Genomic DNA, 18,543 nt, shown 5'->3' with positions numbered 1-18,543 from the left:
GACCTTCAAATGAATGACATTGAAATGACCAGTGGTCATCTTCTAGTACTGGCCAATCTTTATTTCAAGTTTGAAGACTCTAGGTACAAGCATACCAAAGTTATAACATGAAATAAGAACTTTAACATTTTTACATTCAAGGTCACAGTGACCTTGACCTTCAAATGAATGACCTTGAAATGTCCAGGGGTTACTTACTAGTTCTGGCCAACCTTCATGTCAAGTTTCAAGACTCTAGGTCCAAGCATACCAAAGTTATAACAACTTTAACATTTTTATATAGCTACAGTAGGACATTCAATGAAATAACGAAATTTTGACGAACAAAGTCCCATAACTCTGGAACGACAATTCAGAATTCCGTCAAAAACGAAAGGGGATCAGGGTTTATCAATATTAAGATTGTGTTGAAATTTGAAAAAAATCCATCGAAGGATATTTGACGTAGCGTACGACATTAACAGACATACGGACGGACAGACGGACGGACGGACAGACGGACGCGGGGTATACCATAATACGTCCCGTCATAGACGGGCGTATAAAAAGGGACTTACGGATGGTTGTCAACATTTAAAATCTTGTGAGAAGATTAACACAGTGCCTGATTCAATCTTTACTCGGGCCTTTCCTTAAAGTTTGCCAGATATTCCTTGTAAATAATGAATCCCTGTGATCATTTGAGCAGTGTCGTGGGAAAACAGCGCTTAATGCATGTGCGTAGTGTCATCCCAGATTTACATGTGCAGATAAAAAAAACAATGTAATCTTCAAGGATTGTGGGCATCATCAAAGAAGACTTCCTTGATTAAGTACCGACTGCCGCCGAACTTTTCAGTTTACCCGTAGCATTGCTGTACATACTGATAATAATTCATACAGAATCATTGAAATAGCATATCGGGCCTTTAATGCGCATGTACATTTGGTGCCCCTTTCGACTAAATAAGTTGTGGATTGAGGCTTTTGACAAATTGTCGTGCCATATCCACATACATGTATATTGTCAAGTGTGTCATCGTGCGTCGCGCTTGCTAATATTGTGCCGAACCCCAATGGCCACACGTGATGTGCCACTCAACGGATTCTGTATGAGAATATAAACTGCTTTGCTTACTTTTTAAGCGACCAAAGAGTCGACCGAAATCTACAATTTCTAAATTAGCGATTATATAAAATGATTATTAGTTTATAAATATATAAGAATATTTGAACCGCTTTTTATTGCTTTAATTACATTTATTATCAAGAGTTTATTGGAATACAGCAACAGAGCGGGGCGAGTGTACTTTTGATTGAACAATTCCATGCCAATCGTCACTTTTAAGTTTTTAAGTGTCAGGTCGCCTATTTTGGAACATGCAAGTCACATGAACAGCATCGATTTGTTTGAAAAACGGTTGTCCAGTCCACGAAACCGGGCGCAATGCAATAAAAACCTAAGTTGACACCTACTGCGGCGCATTAAACAACAAATATAGTAAGTACTAAATTAAACTAACATTCTGTTTATAAATTGTATGATTTGCTCATCAGTCATTTACCGCGATGATGCAAAACATGTAAAAACAAAACATGATTTGGTTTCACATTTCTTTGGTTTATGAACAATCAAAATGTGGAAACTGCTCAAAGAAGTCTCAACATTACAGCAATGAGTGCTATGAAAAGTAAACGAATAATGATAACGTTTATATAACAGGTAGTAATCAATTATTTACCTGGGAAAATGTTGTTTAATGCATATGCATAGTGTCTTCCCATATGAGACAGTCCACACAGGCTAATCAGGGACGAACCTTTATAATTAAATGGTTTTTCCAGTTTACAGGAAGTCTCTTTTAAACTAAACCCTATGCCAAAAGTATCATCCCTGATTACAGACTACAAAGGCCAATCTGGGAGTACATTTTACACACATGCATTACGCCCTGTTTTCTCATAGGGAGGCTCATTTGTTCTAACAGACACAAGTTCATATCAGCTCTGCTGTCCCCCCTTCCTTCTCTCCTCCCACTCTGTTTCCAGCTGTTTCAAAATCCTCTCCGACAGCATCTTTTCCTTCAGCAGCCTTCTTGTAAGCTTCCCGTAAACCTCTACTGTATCTTGCATTTTCCCAACAAACTTGTGAGCCTTTTCCTTCTCCTTTACAGCACTCTCAAAATCTTTAGCAATGTCAATGTTTTCAATCCGTTCCAGACGGGCATATTCTTTTTCCAACGGCTTGTAAATCGTACGTTTCATCTGCATTTTCAGGCTTTTTGCAATTTCCTCTTCCAACTCCTTATCAAAAGTTACTTCCTGATTAACAACCTCTTTACCCAAGTCACCTGAAATCTCAACAGAGTCTCCTGCTGAAAATTTGATCTCTTCGTAAGCGACATCTTTAAGTGTGCCTGTTGTTTCTGTGTGAACTAAACCCATATCTGTCGATGGATCATCTGGCGCCTTTGGACGCTCTGCCCAGAAGTTTATGACATTAGGAGTGTCTTCAGTGGGACTTTCAAAGAGATCCTCACTATCATTTGTGACTTCTACCTCCTTTTTTTATTACTTTTTTATTATTTTTTTTATTGTTTTTTTCCGGAAGCTGTTCTGATGGAGCAGAGCTGGAAAATAAGACAAACGGTGACACATGTTTTCATTCAAATATTCTTATAAGTAAACTAAACAAGAAACCATCGGAGACGGGTGATGCTCCCCAAAGTTTGTTTTTTTGTCACAATATTGCACTATATATTCAGATAAAAGGAAAAGTCTAGTAGTTTGGGGGACAAGAATTGCATTATATGTACAGTTAATGGAAAATTTCAAAGGGCCATAACTCTGGGAAAAATCATCCGACTAGAACCAGCTGATAATATGCACATCTCCGCTTGGTAGTGAAGCTTCCCATAAAGTTTAATTGAATTCCGGTCATTAATTGCTGAGAACTAGCCCGGACAAAAATTGTGCACGGACGGACACACGCACGGACAGACGAAGCGGCGATTATATGCTCCCCCCGTAAAAAAATAATTTGGGGGGAGCATAAAAACAAATAGGGGCCACATCATGTGAAAATGTCTTATGACAAATGGTAAAGTTTTCGAAAGGACGGACAGAGCCATATATTTTACCTTTGACCTTGAAGGACGACCTTGACCTTGACCACCTTTCATCACTCAAAATGTGCAGCTCCATGAGATACACATGTATGCAAAATATCAAGTTGCCATCTTCAATATTGCAAAGTTATGACCAATATTAAAGTCTTCAGACGGACGGACAGACGCCATATTTTTGACCTTGAAGGATGACCTTGACCTTTCACCACTCAAAATGTGCAGCTCCATGAGATACACATGCATGCCAAAAATCAAGTTATGACCAATGTTAAAGTTTTCGGACAGACGGACAGACTGAATGACAGACAGTTCAAAAACTATATGCCACAATTCGGGGGCTTAAAAATTGACAAAAGTGTGGTTATAAGGGCATTACTCTGTTGATATGTATTAATTAAAAAACAAATTTCTCTTACCTTTCTTTGCTTTCTTTTTTCTTTCTTTGGGTTTTGGAGCCTCCGTCTCTTCCTCATCTTTCTCATCAGTCTTAAATAGAATAACATAGTAAACAAAGTAATTGAATGTTCCAAGTCTTACCATGAGAACATTTTGGAAAGGTTTAAACTCCTCTTTTTTATTTCACTCGAATGGGTATTACATCAAACAACTTGGGCAAATATGGTTAAACTAGAACTGCAATTGATGTGCCTGAAATAGCCCCGCATGCAGAATTGTCAGAGGTCTTATGAGACCTATCAACATAATACCTGTAAGTTTCTAGTTGATACGTCTTATAGTTTTTAAGTTGTGCTCTGGACAAAGTTTATAAGCATATAAATGGTAACAAAGGGCAATAACTCCAAACACATAAAAGCCAAAGTAATGACTCTTGAGCACTGCACTTTATTCACATCAGCTCATTCTGCCTAAGAAGTTTCAAGTTGATATCTCATTTAGATTTCAAGGTTTGCATTACATTATTTCTATCCCAAAAATCAAAATTGTAAGACCATATGAAAAATGCCTAATGAAACACAGTATCAAGCAATCTATTTAATGCAATTGAACTACCTCATATCTACAGAATCAAGGCATTGAAATGATAGTTCTATAAACATCAAGACTATACTGGCTTAATTTTTGTTATAGCCAAATTAAACACATAAAATACAAATTTTCAAGTTGGCTGTTTTATAGACCTTTACAAAGAAAAAGTAGCCGAATTCAATCTTGCTAGTAGGCTATTGACATAGTAAGCACTAAACATGCTTAAAGTGTGTTTTTTTTGGCATTATGTGTAAAATACCTCCTCATCCTTTACAGCTTTCTTCTTCATTTTCTTCGTCTTTTTCTCTCCACCTAGGGCCTCCTCAGAAGGCGACAAACCTTCCCCGCATGTCAAAGCCTGTCCTTTCTTGACCTTTGCCCCTTTCTTAACAACCTGAGTGCCCTTCCCTGATGGGCCTGCTTCCTCATTTTTCCCTTCTGTCCCTTTCTTCTTCTTCCCTTTAGGGGACATAGGTTCTTCTGATGGGGACAATGCTGATTCATCTTCCGTCTCGCCTTCCATTTCCTTTTTCGTCCCCTTTTTGCCTTTTGGTGACTTGACTGGCTCCTGCTTGGGTGAAAGAACACCCTCATCTTCTGTTGCACAACCTAAGAAACAATGATTCATTGTTTGTTTGGTGATTTTGCCACTTTTAGTCACCTAACCAAAGTTCGACAGTTAGTTTACCTGCTCAAACTTTTCCTAAGGAATCAAAATAATTAACCAGTAATCAGTGTACAGTTACCAACAATGTGTATCATAGGAAGGGGGAGTGTGACAACACAAATTATTTCGCAATCAATCACCAAACAAGATATGCTGCGGCTGCTGCCAGTCTTGGATTCAAACACGTTTAAACCTTACAGTACAGCACAATACATTATTTACCAATACATTATTTACCGAGGCCCAAAATTGAAAATATAAACATGAAATATGCCAAATTTTGATTGTTATTGTCAATAAACACGTAGATAAATTCGCCCAAAAGCTGTACAATTTTACTTTTTGTTGTAATTGCATAAAAAGTTGACAGGTTACAATCTCAATTATTTTGGCCTTATTGTTCTTCATAACATTAACTTTATGTTAAAACATATTTCTGATGGTATAAATGACCTGCATGATGCAAACATGCCATATGTGCCTAGTGCAGCTCCAGTCAAGCCCCTGCATCTTCATGTAGCATTAAACCACTCAGGCCAATGTACTTGATAACAAAGTTTAACAAGAGCACCGCCTTGCGGGTGCAGACCGCTCATCTACTTTCTTTTTAAAGGTGAAGGGACTCTCATTTTCAATCACAAAGAAGGGAGGGGTGGAGTGAAGAGGGGTGCATTGTGTGGCGGTGTGGACATTTATTACATTATCTTCAAAAAATGCGAAAAAAAGGAAAATCAAAAATCGGGGGGGGGGGGAGAGGTGGGGGGGGTGGGGGTGGGGATTCTTGGGTGCCATGGTTGGACGGTATTTCAAACATAAAATAATAAAAATAAATATTTGTTTTTTTACCATTTCAAAAAAAAATTGGGGGGGGGGGGGTATAGTGTGAGGGTGTGGTGGTGGTAATTTGTGAGATGATCTTAAAAAAAAAAAATTAGGGGGGGGGGGTATTCGGGTGGGGGGAGGGGGGGTGGGGGGTGGGGATTCTTGGGTGCGATGGTTGGACGGTATTTCAAACATAAAATAATCTAAATAAATAGTTTGGTTTTTTAACCGTTAAAAAAAAATAAAATTGGGGAGGGGTGGGGTGGGGGGGGGGGGTATAGTGTGAGGGTGTGGTGGTCATTTGTGAGATGATCTTAAAAAAAATAAAAAAAATAGGGGGGGGTGGGATTCGGGGGTGGGGGGGGGGAAGGGGGGGGGCACGGGCGATGGTTTGGGTGGAGTCTATTGTGGTATGTCAGGTAAGAGTAGTTTTGTCAAAGTATCAATCAAATCTAATCATAAATAAAGAAGTTATGGCAATTTTAGCAAAATTTAATAATTTGACCTTGAGAGTCAAGGTCATTCAAAGGTCAAGGTAAAATTCAACTTGCCAGGTACAGTAACCTCATGATAGCATGAAAGTTTGAAGTTTGAAAGCAATAGCCTTGATACTTAAGAAGTAAAGTGGATCGAAACTCAAAATTTAACCATATATTCAAAGTTACGAAGTCAAAAAAGGGCCATAATTCCGTAAAAATGACATCCAGAGTTATGCAACTTGTCCTTTTACTGTACCCTTATGATAGTTTGCGAGTGTTCCAAGTATGAAAGCAATATCTATGATACTTTAGGGGTAAAGTGGACCAAAACACAAAACTTAACCAAACTTTCAATTTTCTAAGTATAAAGGGCCCATAATTCCGTCCAAATGCCAGTCAGAGTTACATAACTTTGCCTGCACAGTCCCCTTACGATAGTTAATAAGTGTTGCAAGTATGAAAGCAATAGCTTTGATACTGTAGGAATAAAGTGGACCTAAACACAAAACATAACCAAATTTTCAATTTTCTAAGTATAAAAAGGGCACATAATTCTGTCAAAATGCCAGTCAGAGTTACATTACTTTGCCTGCACAGTCCCCTTATGATAGTTAGTAAGTGTTGCAAGTATGAAAGCAATAGCTTTGATACTTAAGGAATAAAATGGACCTAAACACAAAACTTAACCAAAATTTTCAATTTTCTAAGTATAAAAAGGGCACATAATTCTGTCAAAATGCACGCCAGATATATCTTACTTTGCCTGCCCAGTCCCCTCATAATAGTTCGTAAGTGTACCAAGTTTGAATGCAATAGCTTTGATACTTTCTGAAAAAAGTGGACCTAAATGCAAAACTTAACCAAAATTTTCAATTTTCTAAGTATAAAAAGGGCACATAATTCAGTCAAAATGCACGCCAGAGTTATCTAACTTTGCCTGCCCAGTTCCCTCATGATAGTAAGTAAGTGTACCAAGTTTGAATGCAATAGCATTGATACTTTCTGAGAAAAGTGGACCTAAACGCAAAACTTAATCGGACGCCAACGCCGACGCCGACGCCAAGGTGATGACAATAGCTCATAATTTTTTTTCAAAAAATAGATGAGCTAAAAAGAGTTTAAAATCATCCTATGTTTTTTATTTGTCAAGATATATACCATAAAATGCAAAATGTGTATCTTAAAGGGGCCTTTTCACAGATTTTGGCATGTATTGAAGCTTGTCATTAAATGCTGTATATTGATTAATTTAAACATTGGACCTAAAAATCTCCAGTAAAAAAACAACAAGAATGCAATAAAAAAGTAACCCTCAACTGGGCTCAACCACTGACCCCTGGAATCCTGGAGTAAAAAGTCTCCCGCTTAGACCACTCGACCATCTGTGCTCATGCTACCAGTGGATGTATTTTTTACTTATATAAGCAATCCTTGTAGTTTCCCAAAATATAACGACAACAACAGAACTTTTCAAATTATTCAATCATTTCACGTTGCAACGCTTTATTATTTTCAGGTTTTCAAATCGTCAAAAGATGCTTATAATGGACATTTAAGAGCATGGTAAATGTTCAGTATTTTTATTTCCTCACAAATATCATATCTAAAACGAAAATTTGCGAATCTGAAACAATTTTTTTCATTTTGTCAATTTACCAAAACGTGAAAAGGCCCCTTTAACAGTAAACTATACTAAATACACACTTAATCAGTCACCACATCATACTATATAAAATACACGGGACCCACACAAAGCTTTTCTTTAAGAAGTCTGCATGACAGAGGGCTGAAAAAGGACATTGTCCTTACTTATGAACCCCAAAACCGTCCTACAGGTACATGTATCTTACATGTATTAAAATAATCAGTTAAGCCTACATCAGTACATGAATGCACAGAATTTAAATAATTGGGAATTCAAATTTCCATCATTTTTTTTCCAGCAAATAATAACTTATGGATACAGACCTGTTCAAGAAATGAAATTATCATTTCAAAAATAAACATAATATATAACTAGTATATATATATTATAATGTTAGGTAACAAATCATATTGGATTATACATGAACACACAATTTGAGTACATTCTTTGTAATAACATGGTTTGCAATAAACCAAAAGTATTGAAAACAAGAGATGTGTTTGTCAGAAACACAATGCCTCCTATTGCGCCGCTTTGAATTAAAAAAAAAAATTGACCTTTAAGGATAACCTTGACCTTAACTTCCACCACTCAAAAGGTGCAGCTTCATGAGAATACTGCTTTGAAAAAAAAAAATTAAAAAAAATTGACCTTTGACCTTGAAGGATGACGTTGACCTTGAAGGATGACCTTGACCTTGAACTTCCAACAATCAAACTGTGCAGCTTTATGATAACGCCGTTTTGAATTTATTTATTTTTACCTTTGACCCTGAAGGATGACCATGACCATCAAGGATGACCTTAACCTTGAACTTCCACCACTCAAAATGTGTAGCTTCAGCTTTGATTTTTTTTTTACCTTTGACCTTAAAGGATGAACTTGACCTTGAAGGATGACCTTGACCTTCCACCACTCAAAATGTGCAGCTTCATGAGAACGCCGCTTTGAATGTTGTTTTTTTTACCTTTGACCTTGAAGACTGACCTTGACCTTGAGATTTCCACCACTCAAAATGTGCAGCTTCATGAGATACACATGCATGCCAAATATCAAGTTGCTATCTTCAATATTGAAAAAGTTATGGCCAATGTTAAAGTTTTCGGACGGACAGACGCCATATATTTGACATTTGACCTTAAAGGATGATCTTGACCTTCACCTTTCACAACTCAAAATGTTCAGCTCCATGAAGTACACATGCATGCCAAATATCAAGTTGCTATCTTCAATAGTGAAAAAGTTATGGCCAATGTTAGTTTTTTTTGGAAGGACGTACAGACTGACATACTGACTGACGGACAGTTCAACTGCTATATGCCACCCTACCGGGGGCATAAAAATAAAAAATAACCTTTGGCCTTCTTTTTCTTTGATTTAGCAGGCGTGGCAGTTTCATCTTCAATCTGTACAGTGGAGGTCTCAGGAGATTTGGCCTTCTTCTTTATAGGGGTAAGCACCCTTTCTGGGGCCAGCGCCACATCAGGGGTTCTGGCCCCATCTTCCCTGGGGGTCACCTTCTTACGGGGCTTCTCTTTAGGGGCTGTCTTAAGGCTGGGTTCCTCTTCTGACCTGTAACATGTCAGGGCCACCAAAACATGTTAATTAAAAGCCATGAAATATTTGTTACATGGCTTCTTAGATACCCCATATGGTCTGATACAAGTCTGGTATTAGCGTTGGGTGAACATAGCTCTTGCATAATATCAATTTGCAACCATGTATCACACTCAGCGGGGTCAGTAAGAAATCATGTAATGTTTTTATCTGAGTACCATTCATTCTCAAGCATCATCTAACAACATTGAAAAATGAAGCTTTACTATATTTAATGATCTTATATACTGCATCCTGTCATTTACCCTTACTAACATAATATGAAAAGTTACTGACATAACAATGAACAAGAGATGTGTTAGTCAGAAACACAATGCCCCCTATTGCGCCTCTTTGAAATATATTATTTGGCCGGTTTACAAATTATCTCCTTTTCAAAGCTTATTACTTCCCATGGATTGTACTTTTTGACTTTTGACCTTGAAGGATGACCTTGACCTTTCACCACTCAAAATGTGCAGTTTCATGAGATACACATGCATGCCAAATATCAAGTTGCTATCTTCAATATTGCAAAAGTTATGGGTAATGTTAAAGTTTTCGGACGGACGGACTGACACACAGATGGATGGACAGTTCAACTGCTATATGCCACCCTACCGGGGGCATAACAAGAGATGTGTTTGTCAGAAACACAATGCTTCCTTTTGCCCCGCTTTAAAATAAATTTAAATATATCATTTGGCAGGTTTAGAAATTATCTCCCTTTTAAATCTTATTACTTCCCTTGGATTGTATTCATTTACTTTTGACCTTGAAGGATGACCTTGACCTTTCATCACTCAAAATGTATCTTTAATATTGCAAAAGTTATGGCCAATGTTAAAGTTTTGGGAAGGACCGAGGGACAGACAGACTGACACAGAAGAACAGTTCAACTGCTATATGCCATCTTAGCGGGGGCATAAAAATTACTTGCTGAAATATTACTTGACAAACAAAAGTTATTGATAATTTGGGTATTTAACGAGCTATATGCAGAAGATGTATATACTAAATGGAATAATACATTAGTATAGTGTCATTGGAACTTGTATCAGTCACTTTGGCTGTAGCAATGAGGATCATACTCAAGGATCATGCACTATTCAGGTGTGACAACTTTACATTATCCCCATCGTCATTTAAGTTATCGTTGTCATTATAGTTGTCGTCATCGTGATCGTCATCATCATCATCATCCTCCTCATCATCATCACCACCACAACCATCACAATCAGATCAACATAGTCTTACCTTGGCTGAGAGCTTGCAGGAGTTTTCATCGAGTTCTTGTAAGTGGTAAGTCTCAAAGGCTCAATGATGGCCTGTCTAGATGAAGAAGCTATATCAATTATACCGTCATCCCCGATGTCTTTCTGGTTGCCTGCATTCTGTTTCCACTGGTTGTCAAACGCACTGAGACGTTTAGGGTGGGATGCTTCTGGCTTAATAGACTGTATTTGGACTTTGCTGCTAAGTTTTTGTGGGTCGCTTTGTTTTTTCATACTACTTGGATCTGAAAACAAATACTCCCTTGTGTAAGAACTATCGAAATTCGGCACACTTTGTATCAAACCATTAGTCTGATTGTTCGTTTCTTTACTTTCCTTCTGTTTTCCGCCAGTTTTCTTTGTGTTAAACTTGTATACTTGGAGTGGGTTCTGCTGGGAGACTTCATATGAGAGTTCAGGCTGTTGACCTTGTTGACCTGTGTTGAGTGACTTCATGTAAGCTTCTGGCTTAATAGACTGTATTTGGACTTTGCTGCTAAGTGTTTGTGTGTCGCTCATTTCTTTACTTTCCTTCTGTTTTCCGCCAGTTTTCTTTGGGTTAAACTTGTATGCTTGGAGTGGGTTCTGCTGGGAGACTTCATATGAGAGTTCAGGCTGTTGACCTTGTTGACCTGTGTTGAGTGACTTCATGTAAGCCTGTATGATTGTATCCAGCTCCACTCGGAGATCTTGTACCTGAGCTATGTCATCAAACATCTCGAAACGGAAACTGAAAAAGGCATAATAGCATTATCTGTGGAATTGCAACTATGCCATAATTTCTGGATAAAATTAAAAAAACTAAGACTTTGGTTAATGTCATTTGAATAAAAAACATAAAAAAACAGGTAAATGATGTTGACATCAAAGAGATCCCAAACAAAACCAGGGGTAAATGACATTTTAATGCATACCTAAGCAAGAGATAAATTGTCTGTGACATTACATTTCAACCCAAGAGCTTGTCACAGTAGTGCCAAATCCCCACCGAAATGTGTTTGTTTGTATGACAACATTTGATTTAGAGAGTAGAATAATATTTGTAAAACATGGCAACTGTGTTATCAATTTATATTTTAAGGATCAATTCGCTATATACATGTATAGTGTTGGAGTTATACTGTAGAGAATAAAAAACATTGAAATAAAAGAAAGGGAGGTAATCAAAAAAGAAGACTATAAACAATTACTGTTCTTGATCACTGTATTTTTCCTTAAACTTATCTATTCTTTTTACAGTGAATACTTCAGTGTTAAAATTAAAATATTATTATGAAATTAGATAAAGGGAGATAGTAAAAATTGTAAAAAGTTAAATATTTACTATGAACTTAAATTAAATATAATTTAATTCCGGACAAAAATTAACGTTGAAATTAAATAAAGGAAGATGGCCTTAGTTCACTCACCTGAGAGGAGTCTGTTCATTCAATCTTTACCAAACGTCAAACTTGACCTAGATATTGTCCAGACAAACATCCTGGTCAAGTTTCATCATTATTGAATCAAAACTATGGCATATGGAGTGATTTTGTTTTTGTAAGATTTGACCTGGTGACCTATATTTTGAGTTGACCCCCCTTACCAAACATCAAACTTTGCTTACAAAAATAAATATTATGACCAAGATAGATTCATAAAATCTGAAACAAAATTGTGACCTCAAGAGTGTTTACAAGGATTTTGTATAATAAAATAAACATTTGGACAATCTAAAGGCAATAACTATGGCATTAATTATGTGATATATATATAAATATATATAAAACCAATCTTTTCACCAAGTTTCATGATGATTGGGCAAAAAATGTGACTTCTAGAGTGTTCACAAGCTTTTTTTACTATATAAATATGAGAAAACTGCTATTCAACTGACCGGAACCATTTTCAAACTCAACTCTCATATCAAAGAAACAAATGTTCTGACCAAATTTCATGAAAATTGGGCCAAAAATGTGACTTCTAGAGTGTTCACATGTTTTCATTATATACATATAGAGAAAAATGCCCGGCCCACTGGCGGCCATGTTTTTTCTCCGATCTGGACCATTTTCAAACTCGTCCGAGATATCAATAAAACCAATTTTTTGACCAACTTTTATGATGATTGGTTTCAAGTTTCATGATGATTGGGCAAAAAATGTGACTTCTAGAGTTTTTACAAGGTTTCTCTATAGCCAAATAAGGAAAACTGCCCCCCCCCCCCGGCAGCCATGTTATTCAACTGACCGGAACCATTTTCAAACTCAACTCTCATATCAAAGAAACAAATGTTCTGAACAAATTTCATGAAAATTGGGCCAAAAATGTGACTTCTAGAGTGTTCACATGTTTTCACTATATACATATAAAGAAAAAAGCCCCGCCCACTGGTGGCCATGTTTTTTTTACCGATCTGGACCATTTTCGAACTCGTCCGAGATATCAATAAAATCAATGTTTTGACCAACTTTCATGATGATTGGGCAAAAATTGTGACTTCTAGATAGTTTACAAGGTTTCTCTATAGCCAAATAAGGAAAACTGCCCCCCTTCCCCTGGCAGCCATGTAATTCAACTGAACGGAACCATTTTCGAACTCAACTCTCATATCAAGGAAACAAATGTTCTGACCAAATTTCATGAAAATTGGGCCAACAATATGAATTCGAGAGTGTTCACATGTTTTCACTATATATATAGAGAAAAATGCTCCGCCCACTGGTGGCCATGTTTTTTCACCAATCAGGACCATTTTCAAACTCGTCTGAGATATCAATAAAACCAATGTTTTGACCAACTTTCATGATGATTGGGCAAACATTGTGACTTCTAGAGTGTTCACAAGGTTTCTCTATAGCCAAATAAGGAAAACTGCCCCGCCCACTGGCAGTCATGTTTTTCAACGGACCGGAACCGATTTTGAACTCAACCAACATGCCATTAAGACAAACATTTTGACAAAGTTACATGAAGATTGTGCATGAAATGTTGCTTCTACAGTGTTCACAAGTTTTTTTGTTTTTTTAACCTAGTGACCTAGTTTTTGACCCGGCACGACCCAGTTTTAAACTCAACAGAGATTATTGGGACAAAGCTTCTGACTAAGTTTCATGTAGATCAGACAATAAATGTGGCCTCTAGAGTGTTTACAAACAAATGTGGACAGACAACGGACAGACGGACAACAGACAAAGACCGGTCACAAAAGCTCACCTGAGCAATCAGGTGAGCTAAAAACTAAGGTAGATAGAGTCATAGTTCTTAGTCAATGCACTTCTCCTACTTGCCATCTGTTTATATTTCAAGTTGCAAGTAAATCGCTTCAGTAGATTTAGAGTTATGCTCCGGACAAAAATTTACTTTGAAATTCAGTAAAGGGAGATAATTAAAAAACTAAGGTAGTTAAGAGTTATGGTTCTTAGTCAGAGAACTTCTTCTACTTGCAATCTGTTTATATTTCAAGTTTCACGTAAATCTCTTCAGTAGATTAAGAGTTATGCTCTGGACAAAAATTACGTTGAAATTAAATAAAGGGATATAATTCAAAAACTAAGGTAGATAGAGTTATGGTTCTTAGTCAGTGAACTTCTTCTACTTGCAATCTGTTTATAATTCAAGTTTCACGTAAATCCCTTCAGTAGATATAGAGTTATGCTACGGACAAAAAATTACTTTGAAATTTAGTTAAGGGATATAATTCAAACACTAAGGTAGATAGAGTTATGGTTCTTAGTCAGTGAACTTTGTCTATTTGCAATCTGTTTATATTTCAAGTTTCAAGTAAATCCCTTCAGTAGATTTAGAGTTATGCTCTGGACAAAAATTACGTTGAAATTAAATAAAGGGAGAAAATTAAAAAGCTAAGGTAGTTAAGAGTTAAGGTTCTTAGTCACTGCACTTCTCCTACTTGCCATCTGTTTATATTACACGTTTCAAGTAAATCCCTTGAGTAGATTTAGAGTAATGCTCCGGACAAAATTTGACTTTGAAATTATATAAACTGGGAGATAATTAAAAAACTAAGGTAGATCATAGTTATGGTTCTTGGTCACTGCACTTCTCCTAGTTGCCATCTGTTTATATTTCAAGTTTCATGTAAATCCATTGAATAGATTTGGAGTTATGCTCTGGACAAAGTTTCAGACGGACGAACAGACGGACGGGACCAATAACTATATCCCCTCCAAAAAAAATTTCATTACTATATCCCCTCCGAATTTTTTTTCGGCGGGGATTATAAGCCTAACATAATTGTCAATAACATCGAATATCAACCTAAGCAAGAGGTAAATGTGAATTCATACCTAAGCCAGAGGTAGATGTCAATACCTACCTAAGCCAGAGGTAGATGTCAATACCTACCTAAGCCAGAGGTAGATGTCAATACCTACCTAAGCAAGAGGTAGATGACAAAACTAATATAAGCCAAATGTAAATGTCAATACCTACCTAAGCCAGAAGTAGATGTCAATACCTACCTAAGCAAGAGGAAGATGTCAAAACTACCTAAGCCAGAGGTAAGTATCAATACCTACCTAAGCCAGAGGTAGATGTCAATACCTACCTAAGCAAGAGGTAGATGACAAAACTAATATAAGCCAAATGTAAATGTCAATACCTACCTAAGCCAGAAGTAGATGTCAATACCTACCTAAGCCAGAAGTAGATGTCAATACCTACCTAAGCCAGAGGTAAATGTCAATACCTACCTAAGCCAGAGGTAAATGTCAATACGTACCTAAGCCAGAGGTAAATGTCAATACGTACCTAAGCCAGAGGTAAATGTCAATACGTACCTAAGCAAGAGGTAGATGTCAATACCTACCTAAGCCAGAAGTAGATGTCAATACCTACCTAAGCCAGAGGTAGATGTCAATACCTACCTAAGCCAGAGGTAATGTCAATACCTACCTAAGCCAGAAGTAGATGTCAATACCTACCTAAGCCAGAAGTAGATGTCAATACCTACCTAAGCCAGAGGTAGATGTCAATACCTACCTAAGCCAGAGGTAGATGTCAATACCTACCTAAGCCAGAAGTAGATGTCAATACCTACCTAAGCCAGAAGTAGATGTCAATACCTACCTAAGCAAGAGGTAGATGTCAATACCTACCTAAGCCAGAAGTAGATGTCAATACCTACCTAAGCCAGAGGTAGATGTCAATACCTACCTAAGCCAGAGGTAATGTCAATACCTACCTAAGCCAGAAGTAGATGTCAATACCTACCTAAGCCAGAAGTAGATGTCAATACCTACCTAAGCCAGAGGTAGATGTCAATACCTACCTAAGCCAGAGGTAATGTCAATACCTACCTAAGCCAGAAGTAGATGTCAATACCTACCTAAGCCAGAAGTAGATGTCAATACCTACCTAAGCCAGAAGTAAATGTCAATACCTACCTAAGCAAGAGGTGAATGTCAATACCTACCTAAGCCAGAGGTAAATGTCAATACTTACCTAAGCCAGAGGTAAATGTCAATACCTACCTAAGCAAGAGGTAGATGTCAATACCTACCTAAGCCAGAGGAAGATGTCAAAACTACCTAAGCCAGAGGAAGATGTCAAAACTACCTAAGCCAGAGGTTAGTGTCAATACCTACCTAAGCCAGAGGTGAATGTCAATACGTAACTCAGCCAGAGGTAGATGTCAATACTTACCTAAGCCAAAGGAAGTTGTCAATATTACCTAAGCCAAAGGTAAATACCAATACCTACCTAAGCCAGAGGTAAATACCAATACCTACCTTAGCCAGAGGTAAATACCAATACTTACCTTAGCCAGAGGTTAATGTCAATACATACCTAAGCCAGAGGTAGATGTCAATACATACCTAAGCCAGAGGTCAATGTCAATTCTTACCTAAGCCAGATGTACATGTCAATACCTACCTGAGCCAGAGGTAAATGTCAATACCAACCTTAGCCAGAGGTAAATGTCAATACCTACCTAACAAGAGGTAAATGTCAATACTACATGAGCCAGAGGTAAATGTCAATACTACCTGAGCCAGAGGTAAATGTCAATACTACCTAAGCAAGAGGTAAATGTCAATACTACCTAGGACAGAGGTAAATGTCAATACTTATCTAAGCCAGAGGTAAATGTCAATACTTACCTAAGCCAGAGATAGATGTCAAAACTACATGTACCTTAGCCAGAAGTAAATGTCAATACCTAACTAAGGCTCGATCTGTCATTGTCGGCTCAGGTACTACTTACATGTACCCAGGGTACTCTTAAGTATACTTACATGTACCCCAGGTACGGTAAATATACTTAAACGTACCCGGTCGATATCAGACTGTACCCGATTTGTATTCCCGCCCAAAATTCAATGTCGTATAACAAGCTACCAATTATCGTAAAATGATGTTGTTTATCTGAAACAAACTTGTCTTAAAAAACTGAATCAACATGCTTTTTGATTATGAGTTTCCATTTAAAAGAAAATTGAAATAAAAGTGAACATAATTTTTTTTTAAATAGCTGACAACGACTGATTTAGCATTAAAATTCCCGGGTACATGTAAGTATATTTAAGAGTACCCGGGATACATGTAAGTAGTCCCCGAGCCAACAATGACCAATCGAGTCAAACTAAGCCAGAGGTAAATGTCAATACTTACCTAAGCCAGAGGTAACCTTCAATAATACGCCACAGGTAGATGTCTATACGTACCTAAGCCAGAGGTAGATGTCAATGACGTTAAATGCAGCCTCCAGCTCTGTCAGCTCTGTCTGGTTGCGGGGCATATGGAAGGGAGCCCCCAGGGCACGACACAACCAGTCATAAGTCAGGGAATGACCTTCACTGATTCTCTTGGCCATCTGTAAAAAAAAAAAATTCTCCATGTCAGAAGTAAAAAACGCGGTGTGCGTTATACAATATTGCATGCTGTACATGGTGTTCTATGGTATGTTTCAAACCTTGGCCTGTATTTCTAAAGCTCCTTTATTTCTGTTAGTTGTTTTCCATTTTGATGTTGTTGTTTTTAACTTTATGTAAAATTATACTCAGATGTATTTATTAAAGCTCAATTTTAGCCTATTAAAACACTTACGTCTGTATCCAAGGTAGAACCAGTATATAATGATTTCAGAGAAGACTGTGGGGACACTCCTTTAATGGGAACATAGGGCACATCATGATATTTACCGAAACCATATCCACTCCCCAACCTCGACCTCATTTTGTTTTCAAAATGGGCTGTGCTCTGTGAAAAGGGGGTTTAATGCATGTGCGCAAAGTGTTGTGTCATGTTAGCCTGAGCAGTCTACAAAGGCTAATCAGGGACTACTTCCTCTTTTATGATATTTTTCATTTCAAGAAAGTCTCTTTTAAGCAAACATCCAGTTTAGGCGGAAAGTGTCGTCCCTGATATGCTTTTGCAGACTGCACATGGCTTATCTGGGATGACAATTTACACACATGCTTATCTGGGATGACAATTTACACACATGGCTTATCTGGGATGACAATTTACACACATGGCTTATCTGGGATGACAATTTACACACATGCTTATCTGGGATGACAATTTACACACATGCTTATCTGGGATGACAATTTACACACATGGCTTATCTGGGATGACAATTTACACACATGATTATCTGGGATGACAATTTACACACATGCTTATCTGGGATGACAATTTACACACATGCTTATCTGGGATGACAATTTACACACATGCTTATCTGGGATGACAATTTACACACATGATTATCTGGGATGACAATTTACACACATGCTTATCTGGGATGACAATTTACACACATGCTTATCTGGGATGACAATTTACACACATGCTTATCTGGGATGACAATTTACACACATGCTTATCTGGGATGACAATATACACACATGCTTATCTGGGATGACAATTTACACAAATGCTTATCTGTGATGACAATTTACACACATGCTTATCTGGGATGACAATTTACACACATGCTTATCTTGGATGACAATTTACA

General features: G+C 37.4%; 1 protein-coding gene across 5 annotated transcripts in view; it reads right to left on the bottom strand.

Annotated features, from left to right (window-relative positions):
- Nucleotides 1-1,204: 1,204 nt before the first annotated feature.
- Nucleotides 1,205-18,543, bottom strand: part of LOC127840993 (ATP-dependent RNA helicase SUPV3L1, mitochondrial-like) — a 127,167-nt gene continuing 109,828 nt past the window's right edge. For all 5 annotated transcript variants that reach the window (XM_052369473.1, XM_052369472.1, XM_052369470.1 and 2 more), the window contains 6 exons: nucleotides 17,243-17,391; nucleotides 10,561-11,307; nucleotides 9,062-9,279; nucleotides 4,354-4,703; nucleotides 3,524-3,593; nucleotides 1,205-2,609 (listed from right to left, as the gene is read on the bottom strand). In XM_052369473.1, the coding sequence (XP_052225433.1) occupies nucleotides 2,551-2,609; nucleotides 3,524-3,593; nucleotides 4,354-4,703; nucleotides 9,062-9,279; nucleotides 10,561-11,307; nucleotides 17,243-17,391 (1,593 nt within the window). In that variant the 3' untranslated portion in view covers nucleotides 1,205-2,550. The remainder of the gene's footprint in view (nucleotides 2,610-3,523; nucleotides 3,594-4,353; nucleotides 4,704-9,061; nucleotides 9,280-10,560; nucleotides 11,308-17,242; nucleotides 17,392-18,543) is intronic.

This window comes from Dreissena polymorpha, chromosome 8, assembly GCF_020536995.1.
Source record: "Dreissena polymorpha isolate Duluth1 chromosome 8, UMN_Dpol_1.0, whole genome shotgun sequence".
In the NCBI taxonomy this organism is placed as follows: Eukaryota; Metazoa; Mollusca; class Bivalvia; order Myida; family Dreissenidae; genus Dreissena; species Dreissena polymorpha.
Note: the sequence above shows the minus strand (reverse complement) of the source record. Positions and strands in the feature narration are given on the sequence as shown.